This window comes from Pseudophryne corroboree, chromosome 9 (assembly GCF_028390025.1).
Source record: "Pseudophryne corroboree isolate aPseCor3 chromosome 9, aPseCor3.hap2, whole genome shotgun sequence".
In the NCBI taxonomy this organism is placed as follows: Eukaryota; Metazoa; Chordata; class Amphibia; order Anura; family Myobatrachidae; genus Pseudophryne; species Pseudophryne corroboree.
Window position 1 is genome coordinate 580,795 of NC_086452.1, and position 24,206 is coordinate 605,000.

Here is a 24,206-nt window from a genome sequence, read left to right on the forward strand (position 1 = left end):
GTTCACTATGGAGATCGAATACCCTCTTCATCCTTTATGGTTTTCACAAATGTGGTTGACCAGCTAATAAACAGATTCTGGCCAGATGGATTAGAATGGTCATCGCACAAGCATACTCTCAAGCTGGTCTTGCAGTCCCAGCTTCTATCTCTGCCCATTCTACTCTGTCTGTGGGACCGTCATGGGCGCCGTCTGCTGAATTGTGCAAGGTGGCTTCCATCCATCCTTTTCTTAGGTTCAATACCTTTGATACTTCTGCCTCCCTGTATGCTTCATTTGGACACCAGATTTTACTACCCACTCAGGAGCATCCCCACACTCGAAGTTCTGCTGTAGGACATTCCCAATGTTATCCCTGTGGATCCCTATGAAACCCAAAGTAGAGAAGGAGAGTTATGGTAGACCTACCTTTGTTAACTCTTCCTTCGAGGTCCATAGGCTCCATAGGGCACCCACCCTGATGCATCTGGCCTATATAGGTTGGCGGCATTAGTCACTGGTTCCCTACTCCTGTCTGTGAGAGTGTGTTCTTATGTGTACCACATCTTCCTTCTCTCTCTCTCTCTCTCCATCCCCTTCCTGCTTTGGGCTTGGACCAAAACTGACCTGTCTGAGCATGGAGGCGGGGTTATAAGTACAGGGACTAAGGCATTCTGGGATATCTGTAAAAGGCTTAACTGTATGGTGCCCAGGAGCTAATTCTACCACCTATAACCCAATGTTATCCCTGTGAACCCTATGGACCGCTAAGAAAGAGAGTTAACTAAGGTAAGTCTACCATAAGTCTCCTTATTCCTGGAAAAGCATGCCCCTCAGTATGTGCCGGGGGAAAGGACACAGCTATGTGTAGTGCACAGAAGTACGGAATGGTGCTTTCTATTAATGAGACATACAGTATCACTCATCTTTTGCATTATGGTGTCAGTATTAAGCCTATGAGCCTTGAAAACGCGGCAGTTTATTACAGGTCAACTTTTCGCACCTATCGCATGATAGGTGCCACAAAAATGTCTTCTCTGGGTCTGTGCTCTTCCGTTTATTTGCACCTATCCTATTCCAAAATCACAAAAACTGCAGTATATTTGTACAGTAATTCTAGCTGGGATAAGTATAGGAGAAAAGGGGGAATTCTGCTTGTACCCCCCCAAAAAAAGCTAAACTAATATAGGAAAATATTATAGAAGTCCATTAGTGGCCATAATAAAACCATTTCTTGTACTCATTGCTGTTATATGTATTATGTATTAAATGTGAAAAAATTATAGAAAACTTTTTTTGTCAAAGTAAGTGCTCTCATTAAATTAGGTGTACATAAAATTGGCTGTAAGTTTATATTTGTTTCATCTATAGGCACTTAGAAATATAAATACAAGTAAATACTACTCCCTTCTGCAAGCCTAAAACCACTTCTCACACTCATAAAGCATACCAATATACCTGTCCCATACCTTGTACTCCAATTTCCAGCACTTTGCATGTTTGTGACCCAAAAAATTACATTATACATTATTATAATACATTATTGGGCAATTAAAAATAATTAAAAACTTCTAATTAGTCATTCAGTGGGGTGTCCCAGGGGGAGGCAGTCAATGTACCGACGCCGGAATCCCAACACTATCTGCTGTTTTCCCCACTTGGGTGGTGGTCCACGCCACCATCAGAGGGGGAATAGAATCAGGCCCAAAGCGTGGCGAGTGCAGTGAGCCCGCAAGGGCACACGCTGCGCTCGCCGCCGGAATCCCACCGTTGGTCTCCTGAACGACGGGATCCCGACCACCGGGGTCTCATACTGATCGCGTCCCAGGGGTTCTTAACCAAATCCCCATATTTTTACATTATAATAAGAATTTACTTACCGATAATTCTATTTCTCGTAGTCCGTAGTGGATGCTGGGAACTCCGTAAGGACCATGGGGAATAGCGGCTCCGCAGGAGACTGGGCACAAAAGTAAAGCTTTAGGACTACCTGGTGTGCACTGGCTCCTCCCCCTATGACCCTCCTCCAAGCCTCAGTTAGGATACTGTGCCCGGACGAGCGTACACAATAAGGAAGGATTTATGAATCCCGGGTAAGACTCATACCAGCCACACCAATCACACCGTACAACCTGTGATCTGAACCCAGTTAACAGCATGATAACAGAGGAGCCTCTGAAAAGATGGCTCACAACAACAATAACCCGATTTAGTTAACAATAACTATGTACAAGTATTGCAGACAATCCGCACTTGGGATGGGCGCCCAGCATCCACTACGGACTACGAGAAATAGAATTATCGGTAAGTAAATTCTTATTTTCTCTGACGTCCTAGTGGATGCTGGGGACTCCGAAAGGACCATGGGGATTATACCAAAGCTCCCAAACGGGCGGGAGAGTGCGGATGACTCTGCAGCACCGAATGAGAGAACTCCAGGTCCTCCTCAGCCAGGGTATCAAATTTGTAGAATTTAGCAAACGTGTTTGCCCCTGACCAAGTAGCTGCTCGGCAAAGTTGTAACGCCGAGACCCCTCGGGCAGCCGCCCAAGATGAGCCCACCTTCCTTGTGGAATGGGCTTTCACAGATTTTGGCTGTGGCAGGCATGCCACAGAATGTGCAAGCTGAATTGTACTACAAATCCAACGAGCAATAGTCTGCTTAGAAGCAGGAGCACCCAGCTTGTTGGGTGCATACAGGATAAACAGCGAGTCAGATTTCCTGACTCCAGCCGTCCTGGAAACATATATTTTCAAGGCCCTGACTACGTCCAACAACTTGGAGTCCTCCAAGTCACTAGTAGCCGCAGGTACCACAATAGGTTGGTTCAGATGAAACACTGAAACCACCTTCGGGAGCAAATGAGGACGAGTCCTCAATTCCGCCCTGTCTGAATGGAAGATCAGATAAGGGCTTTTACAGGATAAAGCCCGCCAATTCTGACACGCGCCTAGCCGAGGCCAGGGCCATCAACATGACCACTTTCCATGTGAGATATTTTAACTCCACAGATTCAAGTGGTTCAAACCAATGTGACTTTAGGAACCCCAAAACTACATTGAGATCCCAAGGTGCCACTGGAGGCACAAAAGGAGGCTGTATATGCAGTACCCCTTTTACAAACGTCTGAACTTCAGGAACTGAAGCTAGTTCTTTCTGGAAGAAAATCGACAGGGCCGAAATTTGAACCTTAATGGACCCCAATTTTAGGCCCATAGACACTCCTGTTTGCAGGAAATGCAGGAATCGACCTAGTTGAAATTCCTCCATCGGGGCCTTACTGGCCTCGCACCACGCAACATATTTTCGCCTAATGCGGTGATAATGCTTTGCGGTTACATCCTTCCTGGTTTTGATCAGGGTAGGGATGACTTCATCCGGAATGCCTTTTTCCTTCAGGATCCGGCGTTCAACCGCCCTGCCGTCAAACGCAGCCGCGGTAAGTCTTGGAATAGATAGGGTCCTTGATGGAGCAGGTCCCTTCTTAGAGGTAGAGGCCACGGGTCCTCCGTGAGCATCTCTTGAAGTTCCGGGTACCAAGTCCTTCTTGGCCAATCCGGAGCCACGAGTATAGTTCTTACTCCCCTCCGTCTTATAATTCTCAATACTTTTGGTAAGAGAGGAAGAGGAGGGAACACATACACTGACTGGTACACCCACGGTGTTACCAGAGCGTCCACAGCTATTGCCTGAGGGTCCCTTGACCTGGCGCAATACCTGTCCAATTTTTTGTTTAGGCGGGACGCCATCATGTCCACCTTTAGTTTTTCCCAACGGTTTACAATCATGTGAAAGACTTCTGCTTGCCATTGCCCTCCTGCTTCTTGTGCCGCCCTGTCTGTCTACGTGGGCGACTGCCGTGATGTTGTCCGACTGGATCAGCACCGGCTGACCTTGAAGCAGAGGTCTTGCTTGGCTTAGGGCATTGTAAATGGCCCTTAGCTCCAAGATATTTATGTCTCCAGGCTTGACCACAAGCCCTGGAAATTTCTTCCCTGTGTGACTGCTCCCCAGCCTCGCAGGCTGGCATCCGTGGTCACCAGGACCCAGTCCTGAATGCCGAATCTGCGCCCTCTAGAAGATGAGCACTCTGCAACCACCACAGGAGAGACACCCTTGTCTTTGGTGACAGGGTTATCCGCTGATGCATCTGAAGATGCGATCCGAACCACTTTTCCAGCAGGTCCCACTGGAAAGTTCTTGCGTGGAATCTGCCGAATGGAATTGCTTCGTAGGAAGCCACCATTTTTCCCAGGACCCTTGTGCACTGATGCACTGACACTTGGCCTGGTTTTAGGAGGTTTCTGACTAGTTCGGATAACTCCCTGGCTTTCTCCTCCTGGAGAAACACCTTTTTCTGGACTGTGTCCAGGATCATCCTTAGGAATAGAAGACGTGTCGTCGGGATCAGCTGCGATTTTGGAATATTAAGAATCCAACCGTGCTGCCGCAACACTACTTGAGATAGTGCTACCCCGACTACCAACTGTTCCCTGGATCTTGCCCTTATCCGGAGATCGTCCAAGTAAGGGATAATTAAAACTCCCTTCCTTCGAAGGAGTATCATCATTTCGGCCAGTACTTTGGTAAAGACCCGGGGTGCCGTGGACAAACCAAACGGCAGCGTCTGAAACTGATAGTGACAGTTCTGTACCACAAACCTGAGGTACCCTTGGTGAGAAGGGTAAATTGGGACATGGAGATAAGCATCCTTGATGTCCAGAGACACCATATAATCCCCTTCTTCCAGGTTTGCCATCACCGCTCTGAGTGACTCCATCTTGAATTTGAACCTTTGTATGTAAGTGTTCAAGGATTTCAGATTTAAATTAGGTCTCACCGAGCCGTCCGGCTTCGGTACCACAAACAGCGTGGAATAATACCCCTTTCCCTGTTGTAGGAGGGGTACCTTGATTATCACCTGCTGGGAATACAGCTTGTGAATGGCTTCCCATACCGCCTCCCTGTCGGAGGGAGACGTCGGTAAAGCAGACTTTAGGAAAACGGCGAAGGGGAGACGTCTCGAATTCCAATTTCTACCCCTGAGATACCACCTGAAGGATCCAGGGGCCCACCTGTGAGTGAGCCCACTGTACGCTGAAATTTTTGAGACTGGCCCCCACCGTGCCTGAGTCCGCTTGTAAAGCCCCAGCGTCATGCTGAGGACTTGGCAGAAAACGGGAGAGGGCTTCTGTTCCTGGGAACTGGCTGTTTGCTGCAGCCTTTTTCCTCTCCCTCTGCCACGGGGCAGAAATGAGGAGCCTTTTGCCCGCTTGCCCTTATGGGGCCCAAAGGACTGCGCCTGATAATACGGCGTCTTCTTATGTTGAGAGGCTACCTGGGGTAAAAATGTGGATTTCCCATCCGTTGCCGTGGCCACCAGGTCTGTTAGACCTACCCCAAATAACTCCTCCCTTTTATAAGGCGATACTTCCATATGCCTTTTGGAATCAGCATCACCTGACCACTGTCTTGTCCATAACCCTCTTCTGGCAGAAATGGACAGCGCACTTACTCTTGATGCCAGTCGGCAAATATCCCTCTGTGCATCACGCATATATAGAAATGTATCTTTTAAATGCTCTATAGTCAGTAATATACTGTCCCTATCTAGGGTATCAATATTGTCAGTCAGGGAATCCGACCAAGCCACCCCAGCACTGCACAGCCAGGCTGAGGCGATTGCTGGTCGCAGTATCACACCCGTGTGAGTGTATATACATTTTAGGATATTTTACTGCTTTCTGTCAGCAGGTTCCTTAAGGGCGGCCGTATCCGGAGACGGTAGTGCCACCTGTTTAGACAAGCGTGTGAGCGCTTTATTCACCCTAGGGGGTGTTTCCCAACGTGCCCTATCCTCTGGCGGGAAGGGGTATGATGCTAATAACTTTTTAGGAATTAACAGTTTTTATCGGGGGAAACCCACGCATCATCACACACTTCATTTAATTCCTCAGATGCAGGAAAAACTACAGGCAGTTTTTTCTCACCCAACATAATACCCTTTTTAGTGGTACTGGTATTATCAGAAATGTGTAAAAACATTTTCCATAGCCTCAATCATGTAACGTGTGGCCCTACTGGAAGTCACATTCGTCTCTTAATCGTCGACACTGGAGTCAGTATCCGTGTCGGCGTCTGTATCTGCCATCTGCGGTAACGGGCGTTTTAGAGCCCCTGATGGCTTTTGAGACCCCTGGACAGGCACAGGCTGAGTCGCCGGCTGTCTCATGTCATCAATCTTTTCTAAAGAGCTGACACTGTCGCATAATTCCTTCCATAAGCTCATCCACTCAGGTGTCGACTCCCTAGGGGGTGACATCTCTGTTACAGGCAATTGCTCCACCTCCACCTCATTTTCCTCCTCATACATGTCGACACAACGTACCGACACACAGCACACACACAGGGAATGCTCTGATAGAGGACAGGACCCCACTAGCCCTTTGGGGAGACAGAGGGAGAGTATGCCAGCACACACCAGAGCGCTATATATATATACAGGGATAACCTTATATAAGTGTTTTTCCCCTTATAGCTGCTGTATTGTTATACTGCGCCTAATTAGTGCCCCCCTCTCTTTTTTAACCCCTTTCTGTAGTGTAGTAACTGCAGGGGAGAGCCAGGGAGCTTCCCTCTAACGGAGCTGTGAGAGAAAATGGCGCCAGTGTGCTGAGGAGATAGGCTCCGCCCCCTTCTCGGCGGCCTTTTCTCCCGTTTTTCTGTGGAATCTGGCAGGGGTTAAAATTCATCCATATAGCCCTGGGGGCTATATGTGATGTATTTTCGCCAGCCAAGGTGTTTTTATTGCTGCTCAGGGCGCCCCCCCCTAGCGCCCTGCACCCGAAGTGTGCTGAGGAGCAATGGCGCACAGCTGCAGTGCTGTGCGCTACCTTGGTGAAGACAGGATGTCTTCTGCCGCCGATTTTCCGGACCTCTTCTTGCTTCTGGCTCTGTAAGGGGGCCGGCGGCGCGGCTCTGGGACCGGACTCCGTGGCTGGGCCTGTGTTCGGTCCCTCTGGAGCTAATGGTGTCCAGTAGCCTAAGAAGCCCAATCCACTCTGCACGCAGGTGAGTTCGCTTCTTCTCCCCTTAGTCCCTCGATGCAGTGAGCCTGTTGCCAGCAGGTCTCACTGAAAATAAAAAACCTAAAACTAAACTTTCACTAAGAAGCTCAGGAGAGCCCCTAGTGTGCACCCTTCTCGGCCGGGCACAAAAATCTAACTGAGGCTTGGAGGAGGGTCATAGGGGGAGGAGCCAGTGCACACCAGGTAGTCCTAAAGCTTTACTTTTGTGCCCAGTCTCCTGCGGAGCCGCTATTCCCCATGGTCCTTACGGAGTTCCCAGCATCCACTAGGACGTCAGAGAAAATAGGAGTTTTGCACTACTTATCACCTGATCAAAGATGGTGAAAGCAAATTTGTGATAAAACCTATGGAGATTTTCACTGCTAACTGTTTCGCAGCTAATTGGATACCAAGTTTTCTCAATAATAATAACATGCCCTATTTTTATTGCTAAACCGCATTTTTACATCTAATAGCATACACCCCTTATGCTTAACCCGGATGTATGACCAAGCTCTCTCCGTGTAATGCGTAGATGTATGACCAAACTCTCTCCGTGTAATGTGTAGATGTATGACCAAGCTCTCTCCGTGTAATGCGTAGATGTATGACCAAGCTCTCTCCGTGTAATGCGTAGATGTATGACCAAGCTCTCTCCGTGTAATGCGTAGATGTATGACCAAGCTCTCTCCGTGTAATGCGTAGATGTATGACCAAGCTCTCTCCGTGTAATGCGTAGATGTATGACCAAGCTCTCTCCGTGTAATGCGTAGATGTATGAACAAGCTCTCTCCGTGTAATGCGTAGATGTATGACCAAGCTCTCTCCGTGTAATGCGTAGATGTATGACCAAGCTCTCTCCGTGTAATGCGTAGATGTATGACCAAGCTCTCTCCGTGTAATGCGTAGATGTATGACCAAGCTCTCTCCGTGTAATGCGTAGATGTATGACCAAGCTCTCTCCGTGTAATGCGTAGATGTATGAACAAGCTCTCTCCGTGTAATGCGTAGATGTATGACCAAGCTCTCTCCGTGTAATGCATAGATGTATGACCAAGCTCTCTCCGTGTATTCCATGATATGTAGAGTTTGTGTTATACGTAGAGCTGTGCCATGCAATAGCTGAAAGAGACTATGTTGTAGTCAGAAAAACAAACGTTGCCCGTCATGTAAATGCTAGCAAATTAAAAACTTCTGCAAGAAATACTCCTTTTATTATCGTACCTTTAAAACGAGCAGAAGGGTATAACTATTAATGTGTATTTTATCTTAATATTGTGGAACTTTGTGTAAGTGGTATAATTGTCTCCTTGCAGATTACGCAGTGGAAGAGCGTCCCTCACAGATGTCCGTCATGCAGCAGTTGGAGGATGGTGGTCCCGACCCCTTAGTGTTTGTCCTGAATGCAAACCTTTTGGCAATGGTGAAGATTGTGAATTGTACGTCATGTTGTACAGTCTGTGGTGTTTGCCAGGGTCGTTCATTCAGAGTTGATGTCAGTCTCCACAGTGGCAGCTGCCATAATCTGTCCTGAACCCAATATCCATGAGAGTAGTGCAGCACCAAGTTCCTAATGAATGAATGGGGCTTAGTAGATATGAGTGTATGTAGTGGACCAGGCCACTAGCTGGTTGGTGTGTTTTTATAATGGGTTACGCCAGTCTTTATGTAATTATAACCTCAGTCTCCTCAATTGTTGGAACATTTCAGTCATTTGTTGCCACCCTGCAGGGGCGTAGGTGGTGATATGAAGTCATTACTGGAAGTTCTCTTACTACATGGAAGAAAATAGAGTCTAAGAAGCAGATTTTGTTACAGATGTAGTGTTTGGGTTGTGTCAGAGTAATCTTCTCTTTGTCTTTCTTACCATGGCCACATACCCTGGCTGTGTAGCGCTCGCCCCCCTGTCGGGATTGTGCCGGTCGGGATCCCAGTGTCGGTATTCCGATCGCCGGGATCCCGTCCGGCCAGATCTCGTACTGATCCCAGTGTATGGGTTGTGTCACAGAGTAAACTTCTCTTTGTCTTTCTTACCATGGCCACATACCCTGGCTGTGTTGGTGAAATCATCTTCTCTATCCTCAAATTAGTACAATCCACAACAAGTCAATCTGAATTGGCCCGCTTCCTATTGGCCATGTTTTTACATGCAGTGGAAGATTTTAGCATTTACAGACTACATGTGACCTGCAAGTGATCTGAATTCTCGCCCCAGTGCCACATTGCTGGATCTCACAGCAGGATTGACCCAGGTGTCCAGCATCAATGTAGTGCATCTCTGTCATTTTAGAATTAAGGGTCTGATTTAGAGTGTACAATATTACACAGCTGCAATACCGTACAGCTAATATGCTTATTCAGCAGGAGGCATCTGGTGTAAATACACCTCCTGACACTTTCTGAAGACGCACCATCGGATCACTCTGTGTGACCATCAGGTTTCTCAGGATGGGCGTCTCTGATCCACAGCCGAGGTCTGTAAATCACCAGACGCAGATACTGACATCGGTTATCCCACAGAATGGAGGTGACATGCCTCTGTTTTGTGGGACGGAGCCAGTCGCTGTCATTTACCTGCCTCCGAGCACTCTGCCTGTTAAACATGCTGGGGCTTAGGGGGCACAATAACGCCAGTCCTGATCCCAAGTGCGAGGCTCTTCCAAGAAGAAGGGGAGATTCTTTATTTGTAATGGGCAGACCGGATCTGATTGGACAAGATTGCCCTGGTCAGTGTAGGAGTTGGTGTAAGTCAGGCCTGGCCAACCTGTGGCTCTCCAGCTGTAGTAAAACTACAAGTTCCATCATGCTTTGCTACAGTTTTGCTATTAGGGAAGGCTAAAAAACTGTGGCAGGGCATGCTGGGATGTGTAGTTTCACAACATCTGGAGAGCCACAGGTTGGCCAGGCCTGGTGTAAGTGGTTTGCCAGACTCAGTATTGGAGAGATTCCTGCATGGCTGATGTTGCCTATTCGTTCAAACAGAAGGAAAACGATTGTGATCATTGTTCAGAATTCTGGGGGACATCTGGCATTGACCAGTAATTCCAGGTACCATGCACGTTTAACCATTTGTGGGGTTGCAGTGGTCACCGACCAGTGTTGCCCACAGTTAGGTGAACATGGCCATTGAATCTTAGGCTGACCTGTTTTCTGATGGGGTTCCTGTAGAACTTGGTGGGTTGGGGGTTCTACTTCAACCTCTTCTTGGTGCAGAAACCAAATCCATTCTTCCTACTGATTCTGAAACTAAAATTGTTACACAAAGAAGCGTGGCACCTGCGCACTCAGGGCGGGATGTACTAACATATGAAATCAACATCGCGATGCGGTGACGGAGGCCCCCTGCGATACCTGTGAGGTGGTGTGAATTGAGATCCCAAGGCACAAAGCATTGTGTCTAGTTCACAGCGCACCGTGTATAGTTTCCCATGCGATGTGCGCTCCAGTGTAGTCAATATCGCAAGGGAAAATCGTATGTGCAGACAGGTATTTCTGAGCTACATCGCATACGTTACATATTAGTATAGCTGAAATCTTACCTAGCACAGATCTCACAGTGTGTGGGCACCATAAGGTCCCTACAATCCCGCAAATCCTCCTCACCTTCTGGGTGTGTTCTGAAACTTTGTGGATAGGACTTCGGCCATCTGTAGCACAGATCGCCTCCTTGTCACATGCTCACAAATGTGGCGTTTTCTCCATTAAGGTTTTGTTAGGTAATAAACTGAGCTCTGTGCAGTTCGGAGGGGATGGACTTTTAATTTAGACATTTAACTAGGTAAGTGTTTGCTCCAAGTTCCCAGTCTGTATACGCAGCATATACAGTGTTCCCCAGATGGATTACGAGAAATCTGTTTTACGGTAATAACAGACATTTACCGTAGTAAAAATTTTAATAAATAAAAAATAGTGTAGTGTAATAACAATTACTGTCATCAACAATTGTAAGTGCTGTCACCTGAGCTGAAAACATTTATCACTTCTTCGAACGGCTGTCTTATAGGGGGTCATTCCGAATTGATTGCACGTAGCAACTTTTTGCTGCCCGTGCAATCAGCTAGACGTCGCCTAAGGGGTAGTGTAATTCTGCATAGCAGGGATGCGAACGCTTGTGCACCGTGCTATGCAAAAAAAGTTTCCTGTAAAAGAAGACCAGGGTAAGAGTTACTTACCCTGTGTGATCGATCCAGCGATGAAGGTCCCGGAATTGCCCTCCAAACACCTGGACACGCCTGCGTTGGACTCGCCACTCCCAGAAAACGGTGAGTTGCCACCTCGGAACACCTTCCTGCTCTCAATCTTCTTGCGATCGCTCCAGTGATCGCTTTCTTAGTTCTTCTGATCGTTTGGGCAACGACGCGCGTGTGCATTGCGGCTGCTGCGCAGACCCGACCCGTTCGCACCACTGCGAAAAACAGCGTGTGAACGGGTCAGAATGACCCCCATAGTGCGCTCTTTCCTACTCTACCTCCTTCCATGTCAGGTTGTAGGGTTTGATTCTGATTTGGGAGTAAATAAAAGTAGGAAAGAGCCAGTACCTGGGACCGTGGTAAAATCGCGCTGCTCTACAGTTAGGGAAGAGAAGGGTGTGTCCAAACGGTTATCTAAATTGCAGTGTAAACATAACCGCTATCCAGCATTTGTGGGCCACATGCAAAAGCAGCCAGTATTTACTCCGCATGAATAAGAGAGTGCATTGCAACATGGTATGTCCAGGTACTGGGTTGGGGATGGAATCCCGGCGGCCTGGATTGCCACAGGTTCTCTCCCATTCTATGGGTGTCGTGGACTAGTGGGAATATCCCTGGCGCAGCTGTCGGCGTTCTCGGCGGTCGGGATCCTGCCGTCTGTATTCTGACCGCCGGGATATTAACTACATCCCATAGTTACTTGTTTTCTTACTTTATTCCCAAATCAGAATCAGGCCCATTGTGTGGTCCCTAATCGGAAGCATTTATTGTGGACAGATTCATTGAGTATTGTGTGTTTCCCCTGTAGATGTGAACAGGAAATGCTGGTGTTTTACCACAAAAGGAATGCATGCGGCAGGACAGGCGGAGATCATTCTCCTGCTCCAGTGTCTGCCTGACGAGAAGTGCCTGCCCCGGGACCTGTTCAGCCACTGTGTGGAGCTCTACCAGGAGGCTTTGGCAGGTGGGAGGATGTAGCATTGTCTGACGCTATGTGCCCCTGGCATACTGCAGGTGAGAAGTCACAGGAACATTTCTGACTAATGATGTTTTATGTCATTCTAGGTAATATGGTGGGGAATTTGGGTCACTCGTTTGTAAGCCAGAGTTTCCTTGGCAGTAAAGAGCATGGAGGCTTCCTGTATGTCACCCCCACGTACCAGTCCCTGCAAGACCTGCTTCTCCCCGCACAGCCCTATCTGTTCGGAATACTCATCCAGAAGTGGGAGACACCATGGGCCAAAGTTTTTCCGCTGCGTCTCATGTTGCGCCTGGGGGCAGAGTACAGACGTAAGATTTCCTGACGTTTCATTCTGATAATGTGTGTACTGCTTGCACCGTGAGTCGTTAGCGTTCCAGCTAGTATTAATTCTGGGCATTAATGAGTTATACCGCCCGGCTCTCTTCCATTCTGTTATTAGTATTAATGGACTATTAGGCTGCTTTTGTCTAGTAATAAGAGATTGGGTGGCTGGCCTGCACTTGCCGTGCTCTGCAGATACATTCAGAATAATGCTCCCATATTACTGACGTTTTCTTCTATGTACAGTAACATTTTCAATTGGTGAAGGGTGCAAATTGCTGTTGCCGCAGCGCTTAAGTACCGGCAACGGCACCCCATCTCGCACCTTTTGCCCTCATGAGGCAACAAACCGTTTTCTCCTACGTCCTAGAGGATGCTGGGGACTCCAAAAGGACCATGGGGTATAGACGTATCCGCAGGAGCTTGGGCACACTGCAAAGACTTTAACTGGGTGTGCACTGGCTCCTCCCTCTATGCCCCTCCCCCAGACCTCAGTTAGACTTTGTGCCCAGGAGAGACTGGACACACACTAGGGGAGCTCTCTCTGAAATACTTTGTTAGGTTTTTTATTTTCAGGGAGACCTGCTGGCTACAGGCTCCCTGCATCGTGGGACTGAGGGGGGAGAGAAGCAGGGCCTACTTCTGTGAGTTTCAAGGCTCTGCTTCTCGGCTACTGTACACCATTATCTCCAGAGGGTTCGATCACTTGGTTCACCTAGCTGCTTGTTCCCGGAGCCGCGCCGTCACCCCCCTCACAGAAACCAGAAGAAAGAAGCCGGGTGAGTATGTGAAGAACAGAAGACTTCAGTGACGGAGGTAACAGCAGGGGTAGCGCTGCGCTCCAGGCTCCCACACACCAACATATCTGGCAGGGTGCAGGGCGCTGGGGGGAGCGCCCTGGGGGCAGGTTGCTGAGGGTCTAAAACGCTGGCGGGGGGACATATTTAGGTGCACGGGGTATGTTCACCCCGCCAGTGTGCTGCAGGGGGGAGCAAGAGCGGTAGCGCTGCGCTCCCTGCTCCCACACACACCATCGGCCTGCAGGGTACAGGGCGCTGGGGGGGGGAGCGCCCTGGGCAGAATATATATATATATATAATATTTAGATCTGGCGGGGGACATACTTCGGTGGCCGAACTCTGGGTATGTTCACCCCGCCAGTGTACCACAAATGGGAGGAAGCAGCAGTGGTAGCGCTGCACTCCCTGCTCCCGCTCAATCCATCGGCCTGCAGGGCGCTGGGGGGGAGCGCCCTGGGCAGCATTTATTGAGTGATCCCTGGCGGGGGAACATACCCGGACACCGGGTGTCTTCACTCCGCCCAGGGTACGTGGGTGCAGGGCGCAGAGGGGGCGCCCTGGGCTGCGTTATATATGTATATACAGGGGGTTACTCCCTGTATATAAGTTCCCCCAGCTCAATTTAGATATATATATATTTATTTATTTATTTTGAGCGGGCTTCAGCGCGTCGGGAAGGGGCGGAGCTTAGCCCTCTCAGAGGAGTCAGCGCCATTTTCCTCAAATCCCCACCAGGACTTGCTGGATAGTAAGATGGAAGGGGGGCACAGTGTTTTTAATGCTATATGTGGGTCATATAGCATTATATTTGATAATGGACGCATAATTACTCTTGTATTACATAAATTCCCTGTTTCCCTGTTTGTACCCACTATTGGTTCGTCGACATATGTCGGCAGGTGTGAGGGCTTTGTCACAAGCTGCTGTGGGGATACCTGTCGGCTTCGCCGGCGCATGGCGGTACTTGATTCGGAAAATTAAGTATTAGCAAATTGGTGTTTGTGTGCTCGAAACAGTAAACACGATAGGGGAGATACAGTTGTTTGGGGATGCCCTGTCGGCATCAAAGTATTTCCTGGGTAAAAAAATTATCAGGCTGTTATTGCCTTGTACCTGTGTGTATGTATATATATATATATATATATATATATATATGTATATTTATAGGTATATGTGGGGGGAGTGTTATAAAGATTGTATTTGTATGCTTCCCTCAGACTCCTCGGGGTTCCATGCTTATTATTATTTTTTGCCCGCTTACTATTCCCTGCTGTCGACATTTACTAAGTTTCTGTCGACCATAACGTTCCTGGTAGATCCACATCGGGGGCAGGTCAGTACATGGTCATACACATTCACAACACATTACTGTCACTAGGGACCTGACTGGTCGGGACAATCCACTTGCGTATAGGTTATATCTATATGTGTATATATGTAGATATAGGTTTATATATGCATGGTTAGGATATGTGTGTTTTATTGTGTATTACATGATGTATATCCATGAATGCTGAAATAATGGTATTCTTATCATGTGCTGGTCGCTCTGTTGAGTAAGCTCTGGATTGGCCGTGACGAGTTGGTTTCGATCCTCTAATGGAGTCCGAATATTATTCTCTTCACAACGCGGAGAGAAAATTATGACCGTCAACTCCTGGTCGACGCAGAGCCCAGTCGCAAAGGATCATACACAGGCAGCTATGTGCAATTTTATTTCTATACTTTGACCTTATTTGCAATGTATGCACTTAAGGGAGTGTTGTATTCGGGTAGGCATCCGGCAGAATTACCCTACCCAGAGTGATTCTACCTTATAACATTACAGCAGGCTGCCACGTGAGAGCAGGAGGTGTGACCGGAATATGCGGAGGATGTCGCCGGGAGAGGCTGGAGGGAGGTATACAGCTGTTTGGTGTGGCCTCTGTTCAGTCAATCTCGGCGGATACCACTGGTAAGTCTAACTTCGTGAGTTAGCCTCCTTCACACCGGTTGGTGGCGCATTCTTTTGTGGGATGCAGTCAGTTTATCCGGTTCGATACCGTTATTTTTTCCTTTTCTGTGCAGACAGTGGAAGGTGAAAAGGTAAGAGTTCTGCAGCCTTGTTAGGTTTGCAGTAGTGGAGGTCGTTTTCTGTTTCCTCCACATCCACCACTTGTCGCTGAGTCTATCGGGCTGGTCCCCTCTCCGGTGGGCACTCGTCTAATATTTTTCAGTTGGTCCAGGCATACTCTAGGACCTGTGGGTTATTTATAGATCCAAAAGGGAACATTCTGAGCTACGGTTGTTTCCCCTTACTGTTTGTCTAATAGTTCTTGCCGTTCCATTCTGGAAGGGAAGATAGTAAGCGACGCCATACAGAGGTGCGTCAGGATCAGGACATTGTCCGGTTGTCCCTGTATAAAGGTGTAAATCGTTGTTTCTCTCTGACTGTTCTTCGACACAGGGATTGGCTGTTGTTTCCAACGACACAGTTGTCGGAGGTGGTTTTCAGAGTAGATTATGACCGGTTAAGGATCGGGGGTTTTTCCATGTGACAAGAGGTCTGAAGACCCAGTGTTGGATCGGCTTTACTGTGACACTTCAATGTGGTCCGGGTCTCACCTGCACATGCACCAGAATATAATCCTAACGAAGCTGTCAGAGTAACGGCGGAACACGCGTGTGGGCAGCGTGTGTCCGCGTGTTGCCTATGCCCTCGGTCTATTAAGAATCCAATGTTTAAACCAGTTTAAAGATATATGCATAGTTTAATGTAGCCATTTCAAGTACTGAACAGCAGACAGATTGATAAAACATAGAGAACTGTATTCCTGCTTCCTGGATAGCAGCCTAGAAAGCCACTTAATAGTTATGTAGCAATCTGCATGACATAATTACATTGAATAACGGGCGGATGATTACCTCGTATCAGAGGGATTTATATTTCTGCTTTTTAGACACTAGTCCAGTGACAATGCATTCGGTGTCTTGCTGACAGGTGTCCCAATCTCACATAACAGAGGGATAACAGTGTTCCTTGTGCATGCATGCCAGTGAACTAGGAGGGGTGTGAGACACCTGTGAGTGAATCAGGAGACAGAAGTGCAACAATGTCTCAATGTTAATTCCCTAAACTGCTCAGCAGCTATGTAGAAACACACGATACAATATGACAAATATAAACTCAGTAACTGTTATAATATCAGTGTGTATAGCTACATAATAAATACACAGCTGCCACATGGAATACTAGAGTTATAATAATAAAATGTGTACTTTAAAGTGTGACCATTGAGAATATATAGTACAGATATATTAAATTATATATATTCCCAACATTGGCGACAAAGCCACTGGTGCACAAAAATATCCTTATTTTTAAGGATGTTTGTTTCTTTAGGGATATTTAATTGAAGTTTGAGGAAAACAGATATCCGTTGCTGTATATTATATACTAGAACTGGACCTTAAGGTGTCTCATATTGCTTTTGCAATCAATTGGTTAAGCTTATTAATTTTACTATTCCAAACTACATAATATTCGAAATAGATGCTTTATAGGTCTGCAATAAATGTTATATAAAGCTATGTGTATAATAACCATTATATTCTGAGACACATTAATACGACTTATTGGCACCATCTATAACTATAATTGATACACTAACTTTGATTGTTGTAGTGAATGAGTGGCTGCTCAGGCAGAGGAATCTAACCTGCATCATTTATCAGTGCTATTTACTATTACGCTAAATAAAGGAGGAATGAGAATATGCTCTAATGACATATATTTAATTGATGATATCACCTCCCTGAGGAAGTATCTAGCGTAATTATGGACTCTGGTATCAGTATTGTCAGTATTATTATAAGAAGGCTGGAAATACGGCAGATAACATATTCATAACAATTAAAGAGAAGTTTAATGGTACAGTCAGCTACCAGTACCACTATATGAATGGGATAACCATGGCACGTGATGTACTAATTGGTAGCCAAGGAGATAGCCCGTAGACAAATTACTGACAACCAGATAAATCTACATACTGGTTTAAACTAAGAACAACACTATATTCATATACATATCTAATTGGGCATTAGAATAAACACGCGGGCACACATTTTAATCTTTAATCACATTAATTATTCCTATTGCACGTTTTGTATATGTTGTATGTGTCATTATTTTACCCTCTATGTTTCGCTTATACTCGTAGTTTGTGTGTTAGTCATTGTCACACTATTTTAAGTCAATAATAATAGTTAAATTTTAAATAATAACATATAGGGGGATGTGATAATCAGGTCACTCCTCTCGTGCATCGACAATACAACCTTTTTCTTCTTTTTCCATTGTACCTACCTTAGCTGTAGTTGGTATCACCCCCACTATTAATGGTAAATACCAATAAAGTAATTGGGGTTACTGCTGGAGCTTTCGCTCCACGCCACTATTCGAAAATTTGTGTGTGTGCAGATACAACTTTGTTTCCTATAATCCTAATGGCCAGGACATCGCTCCTGTGGTGTCTGCTCGGTTCTCTCCTTCTAGAGCAGAGGTTCTCAAACTTGGTCCTCGTGGGCCCACACAGTGCATGTTTCTCTATCGTCCTAGTGGATGCTGGGGTTCCTGAAAGGACCATGGGGAATAGCGGCTCCGCAGGAGACAGGGCACAAAAAGTAAAGCTTTCCGATCAGGTGGTGTGCACTGGCTCCTCCCCCTATGACCCTCCTCCAAGCCTCAGTTAGATTTTTGTGCCCGGCCGAGAAGGGTGCAATCTAGGTGGCTCTCCTAAAGAGCTGCTTAGAGAAAGTTTAGCTTAGGTTTTTTATTTTACAGTGAGTCCTGCTGGCAACAGGCTCACTGCAACGAGGGACTTAGGGGAGAAGAAGTGAACTCACCTGCGTGCAGGATGGATTGGCTTCTTGGCTACTGGACATTAGCTCCAGAGGGACGATCACAGGTACAGCCTGGATGGTCACCGGAGCCTCGCCGCCGGCCCTCTTGCAGATGCTGAAAAGAGAAGAAGGTCCAGAATCGGCGGCAGAAGACTCCTCAGTCTTCTAAAGGTAGCGCACAGCACTGCAGCTGTGCGCCATTTTCCTCTCAGCACACTTCACACGGCAGTCACTGAGGGTGCAGGGCGCTGGGAGGGGAGCGCCCTGGGAGGCAAATGAAAACCTATTTGGCTAAAAAATACCTCACATATAGCCTCCGGGGGCTATATGGAGATATTTAACCCCTGCCAGAATACACTAAAGAGCGGGAGACGAGCCCGCCGAAAAAGGGGCGGGGCCTATCTCCTCAGCACACAGCGCCATTTTCCTTACACAGCTCCGCTGGTCAGGACGGCTCCCAGGTCTCTCCCCTGCACTGCACTACAGAAACAGGGTAAAACAAGAGAGGGGGGGCAAAATAGTGGCAAAAATTATATTATAAAAGCAGCTATACAGGGAGCACTTATTATAAGGCTATCCCTGTCATATATAGCGCTTTTGGTGTGTGCTGGCAAACTCTCCCTCTGTCTCCCCAAAGGGCTAGTGGGGTCCTGTCTTCGTTAAGAGCATTCCCTGTGTGTCTGCTGTGTGTCTGTACGTGTGTGTCGACATGTATGAGGACGATATTGGTGTGGAGGCGGAGCAATTGCCAAATATGGGGATGTCACCTCCTAGGGGGTCGACACCAGAATGGATGCCTTTATTTATGGAATTACGGGATAGTGTCAACACGCTAAAGCAGTCGTTTGACGACATGAGACGGCCGGACAATCAGTTAGTGCCTGTCCAGGCGCCTCAAACACCGTCAGGGGCTGTAAAACGCCCTTTGCCTCAGTCGGTCGACACAGACCCAGACACAGGCACTGATTCCAGTGGCGACGGTGACGAATCAACCGTATTTTCCAGTAGGGCCACACGTTATATGATTTTGGCAATGAAGGAGGCGTTACATTTAGCTGATACTACAGGTACCACTAAACAGGGTATTATGTGGGGTGTGAAAAAACTACCTATAGTTTTTCCTGAATCAGAAGAACTAAATGATGTATGTGATGAAGCGTGGGTTGCCCCCGATAAAAAGATGCTAATTTCAAAGAAGTTATTAGCTTTATACCCTTTCCCGTCAGAGGTTAGGGCGCGCTGGGAAACACCTCCTAGGGTGGACAAGGCGCTCACACGCTTATCTAAACAAGTGGCGTTACCCTCTCCTGAGACGGCCGCACTTAAAGATCCAGCAGATAGGAGGATGGAAAATATCCAAAAAAGTATATACACACATACAGGTGTTATACTACGACCAGCTATAGCGACAGCCTGGATGTGCAGTGCTGGAGTAGCTTGGTCAGAGTCCCTGATTGAAAATATTGATACCCTGGATAGGGACAATGTTTTACTGTCTTTAGAGCAAATAAAGGATGCATTTCTTTATATGCGTGATGCACAGAGGGATATCTGCACACTGGCATCACGGGTAAGTGCTATGTCCATTTCGGCCAGAAGAAGTTTATGGACGCGACAGTGGTCAGGCGATGCGGACTCAAAACGGCATATGGAAGTTTTGCCGTATAAAGGGGAGGAGTTATTTGGAGTCGGTCTATCAGATTTGGTGGCCACGGCTACAGCCGGGAAATCCACCTTTTTACCTCAAGCTACTCCCCAACAGAAAAAGACACCGACTTTTCAACCGCAGCCCTTTCGTTCCTTTAAAAACAAGAGAGCAAAGGGATATTCATATCTGCCACGAGGCAGAGGAAGGGGGAAGAGACACCAACAGGCAGCTCCTTCCCAGGAACAGAAGCCCTCCCCCGCTTCTACAAAAGCCTCAGCATGACGCTGGGGCTTCTCAAGCGGACTCGGGGGCGGTGGGCGGTCGTCTCAAGAATTTCAGCGCGCAGTGGGCTCACTCGCAGGTAGATCCCTGGATCCTGCAGATAATATCTCAGGGGTACAGGTTGGAACTAGAGACAGATCCGCCTCGCCGTTTCCTGAAGTCTGCTTTACCAACGTCCCCCTCCGAAAGGGAGACGGTTTTGGAAGCCATTCACAAGCTGTACTCTCAGCAGGTGATAGTCAAGGTACCTCTTCTACAACAAGGAAAGGGGTATTATTCCACTCTATTTGTGGTACCGAAGCCGGACGGCTCGGTAAGACCTATTCTAAATCTGAAGTCGTTGAACCTGTACATAAAGAAGTTCAAGTTCAAAATGGAGTCACTCAGAGCAGTGATAGCGAACCTGGAAGAAGGGGACTTTATGGTGTCCTTGGACATCAAGGATGCGTACCTCCACGTTCCAATTTACCCCTCACACCAGGGGTACCTCAGGTTCGTTGTACAAAACTGTCACTATCAGTTTCAGACGCTGCCGTTCGGATTGTCCACGGCACCTCGGGTCTTTACAAAGGTAATGGCCGAGATGATGATTCTTCTTCGAAGAAAAGGCGTATTAATTATCCCATACTTGGACGATCTCCTAATAAGGGCAAGGTCCAGAGAACAGCTAGAGAGGGGATTAGCACTGTCTCAAGAAGTGCTAAAACAGCACGGCTGGATTCTGAATATTCCAAAATCCCAGTTAATGCCGACAACTCGTCTGCTGTTCCTAGGGATGATTCTGGACACGGTTCAGAAAAAGGTTTTTCTCCCGGAGGAAAAAGCCAAGGAGTTATCCGAGCTTGTCAGGAACCTCCTAAAACCAGGAAAGGTGTCTGTACATCAATGCACAAGAGTCCTGGGAAAAATGGTGGCTTCTTACGAAGCATTCCATTCGGCAGATTCCATGCACGAATTTTCCAGAGGGATCTGTTGGACAAATGGTCAGGGTCGCATCTTCAGATGCACCAGCGGATAACCCTGTCTCCAAGGACAAGGGTATCTCTTCTGTGGTGGTTGCAGAGTGCTCATCTATTGGAGGGCCGCAGATTCGGCATACAGGATTGGATCCTGGTGACCACGGACGCCAGCCTGAGAGGCTGGGGAGCAGTCACACAAGGAAGAAACTTCCAGGGAGTGTGGACGAGCCTGGAAACGTCTCTTCACATAAACATTCTGGAACTAAGAGCAATCTACAATGCTCTAAGCCAGGCAGAACCTCTGCTTCAAGGAAAACCGGTGTTGATCCAGTCGGACAACATCACGGCAGTCGCCCATGTAAACAGACAGGGCGGCACAAGAAGCAGGAGTGCAATGGCAGAAGCTGCAAGGATTCTTCGCTGGGCAGAGAATCATTTGATAGCACTGTCAGCAGTGTTCATCCCGGGAGTGGACAACTGGGAAGCAGACTTCCTCAGCAGACACGACCTTCACCCGGGAGAGTGGGGACTTCATCCGGAAGTCTTCCACATGCTGGTAACCCGTTGGGAAAGACCAATGGTGGACATGATGGCGTCTCGCCTCAACAAAAAACTGGACAGGTATTGCGCCAGGTCAAGAGATCCGCAGGCAATAGCTGTGGACGCGCTGGTAACGCCTTGGGTGTACCAGTCGGTGTATGTGTTTCCTCCTCTGCCTCTCATACCAAAAGTATTGAGAATTATACGGCAAAGAGGCGTAAGAACGATACTAGTGGTTCCGGATTGGCCAAGAAGGACTTGGTACCCGGAACTTCAAGAGATGATCACGGAAGATCCGTGGCCTCTACCTCTAAGGAGGGACTTGCTTCAGCAGGGTCCCTGTCTGTTTCAAGACTTACCGCGGCTGCGTTTGACGGCATGGCGGTTGAACGCCGGATCCTAAAGGAAAAAGGCATGCCGGAAGAAGTCATTCCTACTTTGATTAAAGCAAGGAAGGAAGTAACCGTGCAACACTATCACCGCATTTGGCGAAGATATGTTGCGTGGTGCGAGGATCGGAGTGCTCCGACGGAGGAATTTCAACTGGGTCGATTCCTACATTTCCTGCAATCAGGATTGTCTATGGGTCTCAAATTGGGATCTATTAAGGTTCAAATTTCGGCCCTGTCGATTTTCTTTCAAAAAGAATTGGCTTCAGTTCCTGAAGTCCAGACTTTTGTTAAGGGAGTGCTGCATATACAGCCTCCTGTGGTGCCTCCAGTGGCACCGTGGGATCTCAATGTGGTTTTGGAATTTCTAAAATCTCATTGGTTTGAACCACTAAAAAAGGTGGATTTAAAATATCTCACATGGAAAGTGACCATGTTACTAGCCCTGGCTTCGGCCAGGAGAGTGTCAGAACTGGCAGCTTTATCTTACAAAAGCCCATATCTGATTTTCCATTCGGACAGGGCAGAACTGCGGACTCGTCCGCATTTTCTCCCTAAGGTGGTGTCAGCATTTCATCTGAACCAGCCTATTGTAGTGCCTGCGGCTACAAGTGACTTGGAGGACTCCAAGTTACTGGACGTTGTCAGAGCATTAAAAATATATATTGCAAGGACAGCTGGAGTCAGAAAATCTGACTCGTTGTTTATATTGTATGCACCCAACAAGATGGGTGCTCCTGCGTCTAAGCAGACGATTGCTCGTTGGATCTGTAGCACAATCCAACTTGCACATTCTGTGGCAGGCCTGCCACAGCCTAAATCTGTAAAGGCCCACTCCACAAGGAAGGTGGGCTCATCTTGGGCGGCTGCCCGAGGGGTCTCGGCATTACAACTTTGCCGAGCAGCTACGTGGTCAGGGGAGAACACGTTTGTAAAATTTTACAAATTTGATACTCTGGCTAAGGAGGACCTGGAGTTCTCTCATTCGGTGCTGCAGAGTCATCCGCACTCTCCCGCCCGTTTGGGAGCTTTGGTATAATCCCCATGGTCCTTTCAGGAACCCCAGCATCCACTAGGACGATAGAGAAAATAAGAATTTACTTACCGATAATTCTATTTCTCGGAGTCCGTAGTGGATGCTGGGCGCCCATCCCAAGTGCGGATTATCTGCAATAATTGTACATAGTTATTGTTAACTAATTCGGGTTATTGTTTAGGAAGCCATCTTTCAGAGGCTCCTCTGTTATCATACTGTTAACTGGGTTTGATCACAAATTGTACGGTGTGATTGGTGTGGCTGGTATGAGTCTTACCCGGGATTCAAAATTCCTCCCTTATTGTGTACGCTCGTCCGGGCACAGTACCTAACTGAGGCTTGGAGGAGGGTCATAGGGGGAGGAGCCAGTGCACACCACCTGATCGGAAAGCTTTACTTTTTGTGCCCTGTCTCCTGCGGAGCCGCTATTCCCCATGGTCCTTTCAGGAACCCCAGCATCCACTACGGACTCCGAGAAATAGAATTATCGGTAAGTAAATTCTTATTTTTGCAGGTAACCCAGCAGGTGCACAGGTGTATTAATTACTCACTGACACATTTTAAAAGGTCCACAGGTGGAGCTAATTATTTCACTTGTGATTCTGTGAGGAGACCTGCAAAACATGCACTGTGTGGGGTCCTGAGGACCGAGTTTGAGAACCTCTGTTCTAGAGGGATGAAGGTTCGGGTTCCAGGGGTAGATCCTGGTGTCCGTGCATACAGATCTCCGAGATGGAGGAGCAGTACTTGCAAGGGACGTGTTTCCAGGGGATAAGGTCAAGTTGGAAAGCTTGTCTGCTATAAGCTTTCTTGAATTAAGAGTTAGTTTCGACACACGTATTCTCCGTGTTCTGCCGTGTTAGTTCTGCTAGACGACTTGTCAGCAGTGTAGTAAGTAAACCGTTATGGCGGAACAAGGAGCAAAGCGGCAATGGCAGAAGATGCACAGTTTTGCCGTTGGGTGGAAAGTCTGGTGAACGCTATATTAGCAGTCTTCGTTCCGGAGGTGAACGACAGAGAAATAGATTTCCTCTGCTGACGCGATCTCCATCCGGGAGAAATTCAGTCATCCTCGAGAAGTTTTCACAGACGTGATAAGTATTTGAGGAATGTCGCAATTGGAGATGCTGG

At 47.5% G+C, this 24,206-nt stretch overlaps 1 protein-coding gene across 3 annotated transcripts in view; it reads left to right on the forward strand.

Moving 5' to 3' along the window:
* Nucleotides 1-24,206, forward strand: part of ZFYVE9 (zinc finger FYVE-type containing 9) — a 418,761-nt gene that overhangs the window by 281,751 nt on the left and 112,804 nt on the right. For all 3 annotated transcript variants that reach the window (XM_063938878.1, XM_063938877.1, XM_063938876.1), the window contains 3 exons: nucleotides 8,364-8,486; nucleotides 12,046-12,201; nucleotides 12,303-12,527. In XM_063938878.1, the coding sequence (XP_063794948.1) occupies nucleotides 8,364-8,486; nucleotides 12,046-12,201; nucleotides 12,303-12,527 (504 nt within the window). The remainder of the gene's footprint in view (nucleotides 1-8,363; nucleotides 8,487-12,045; nucleotides 12,202-12,302; nucleotides 12,528-24,206) is intronic.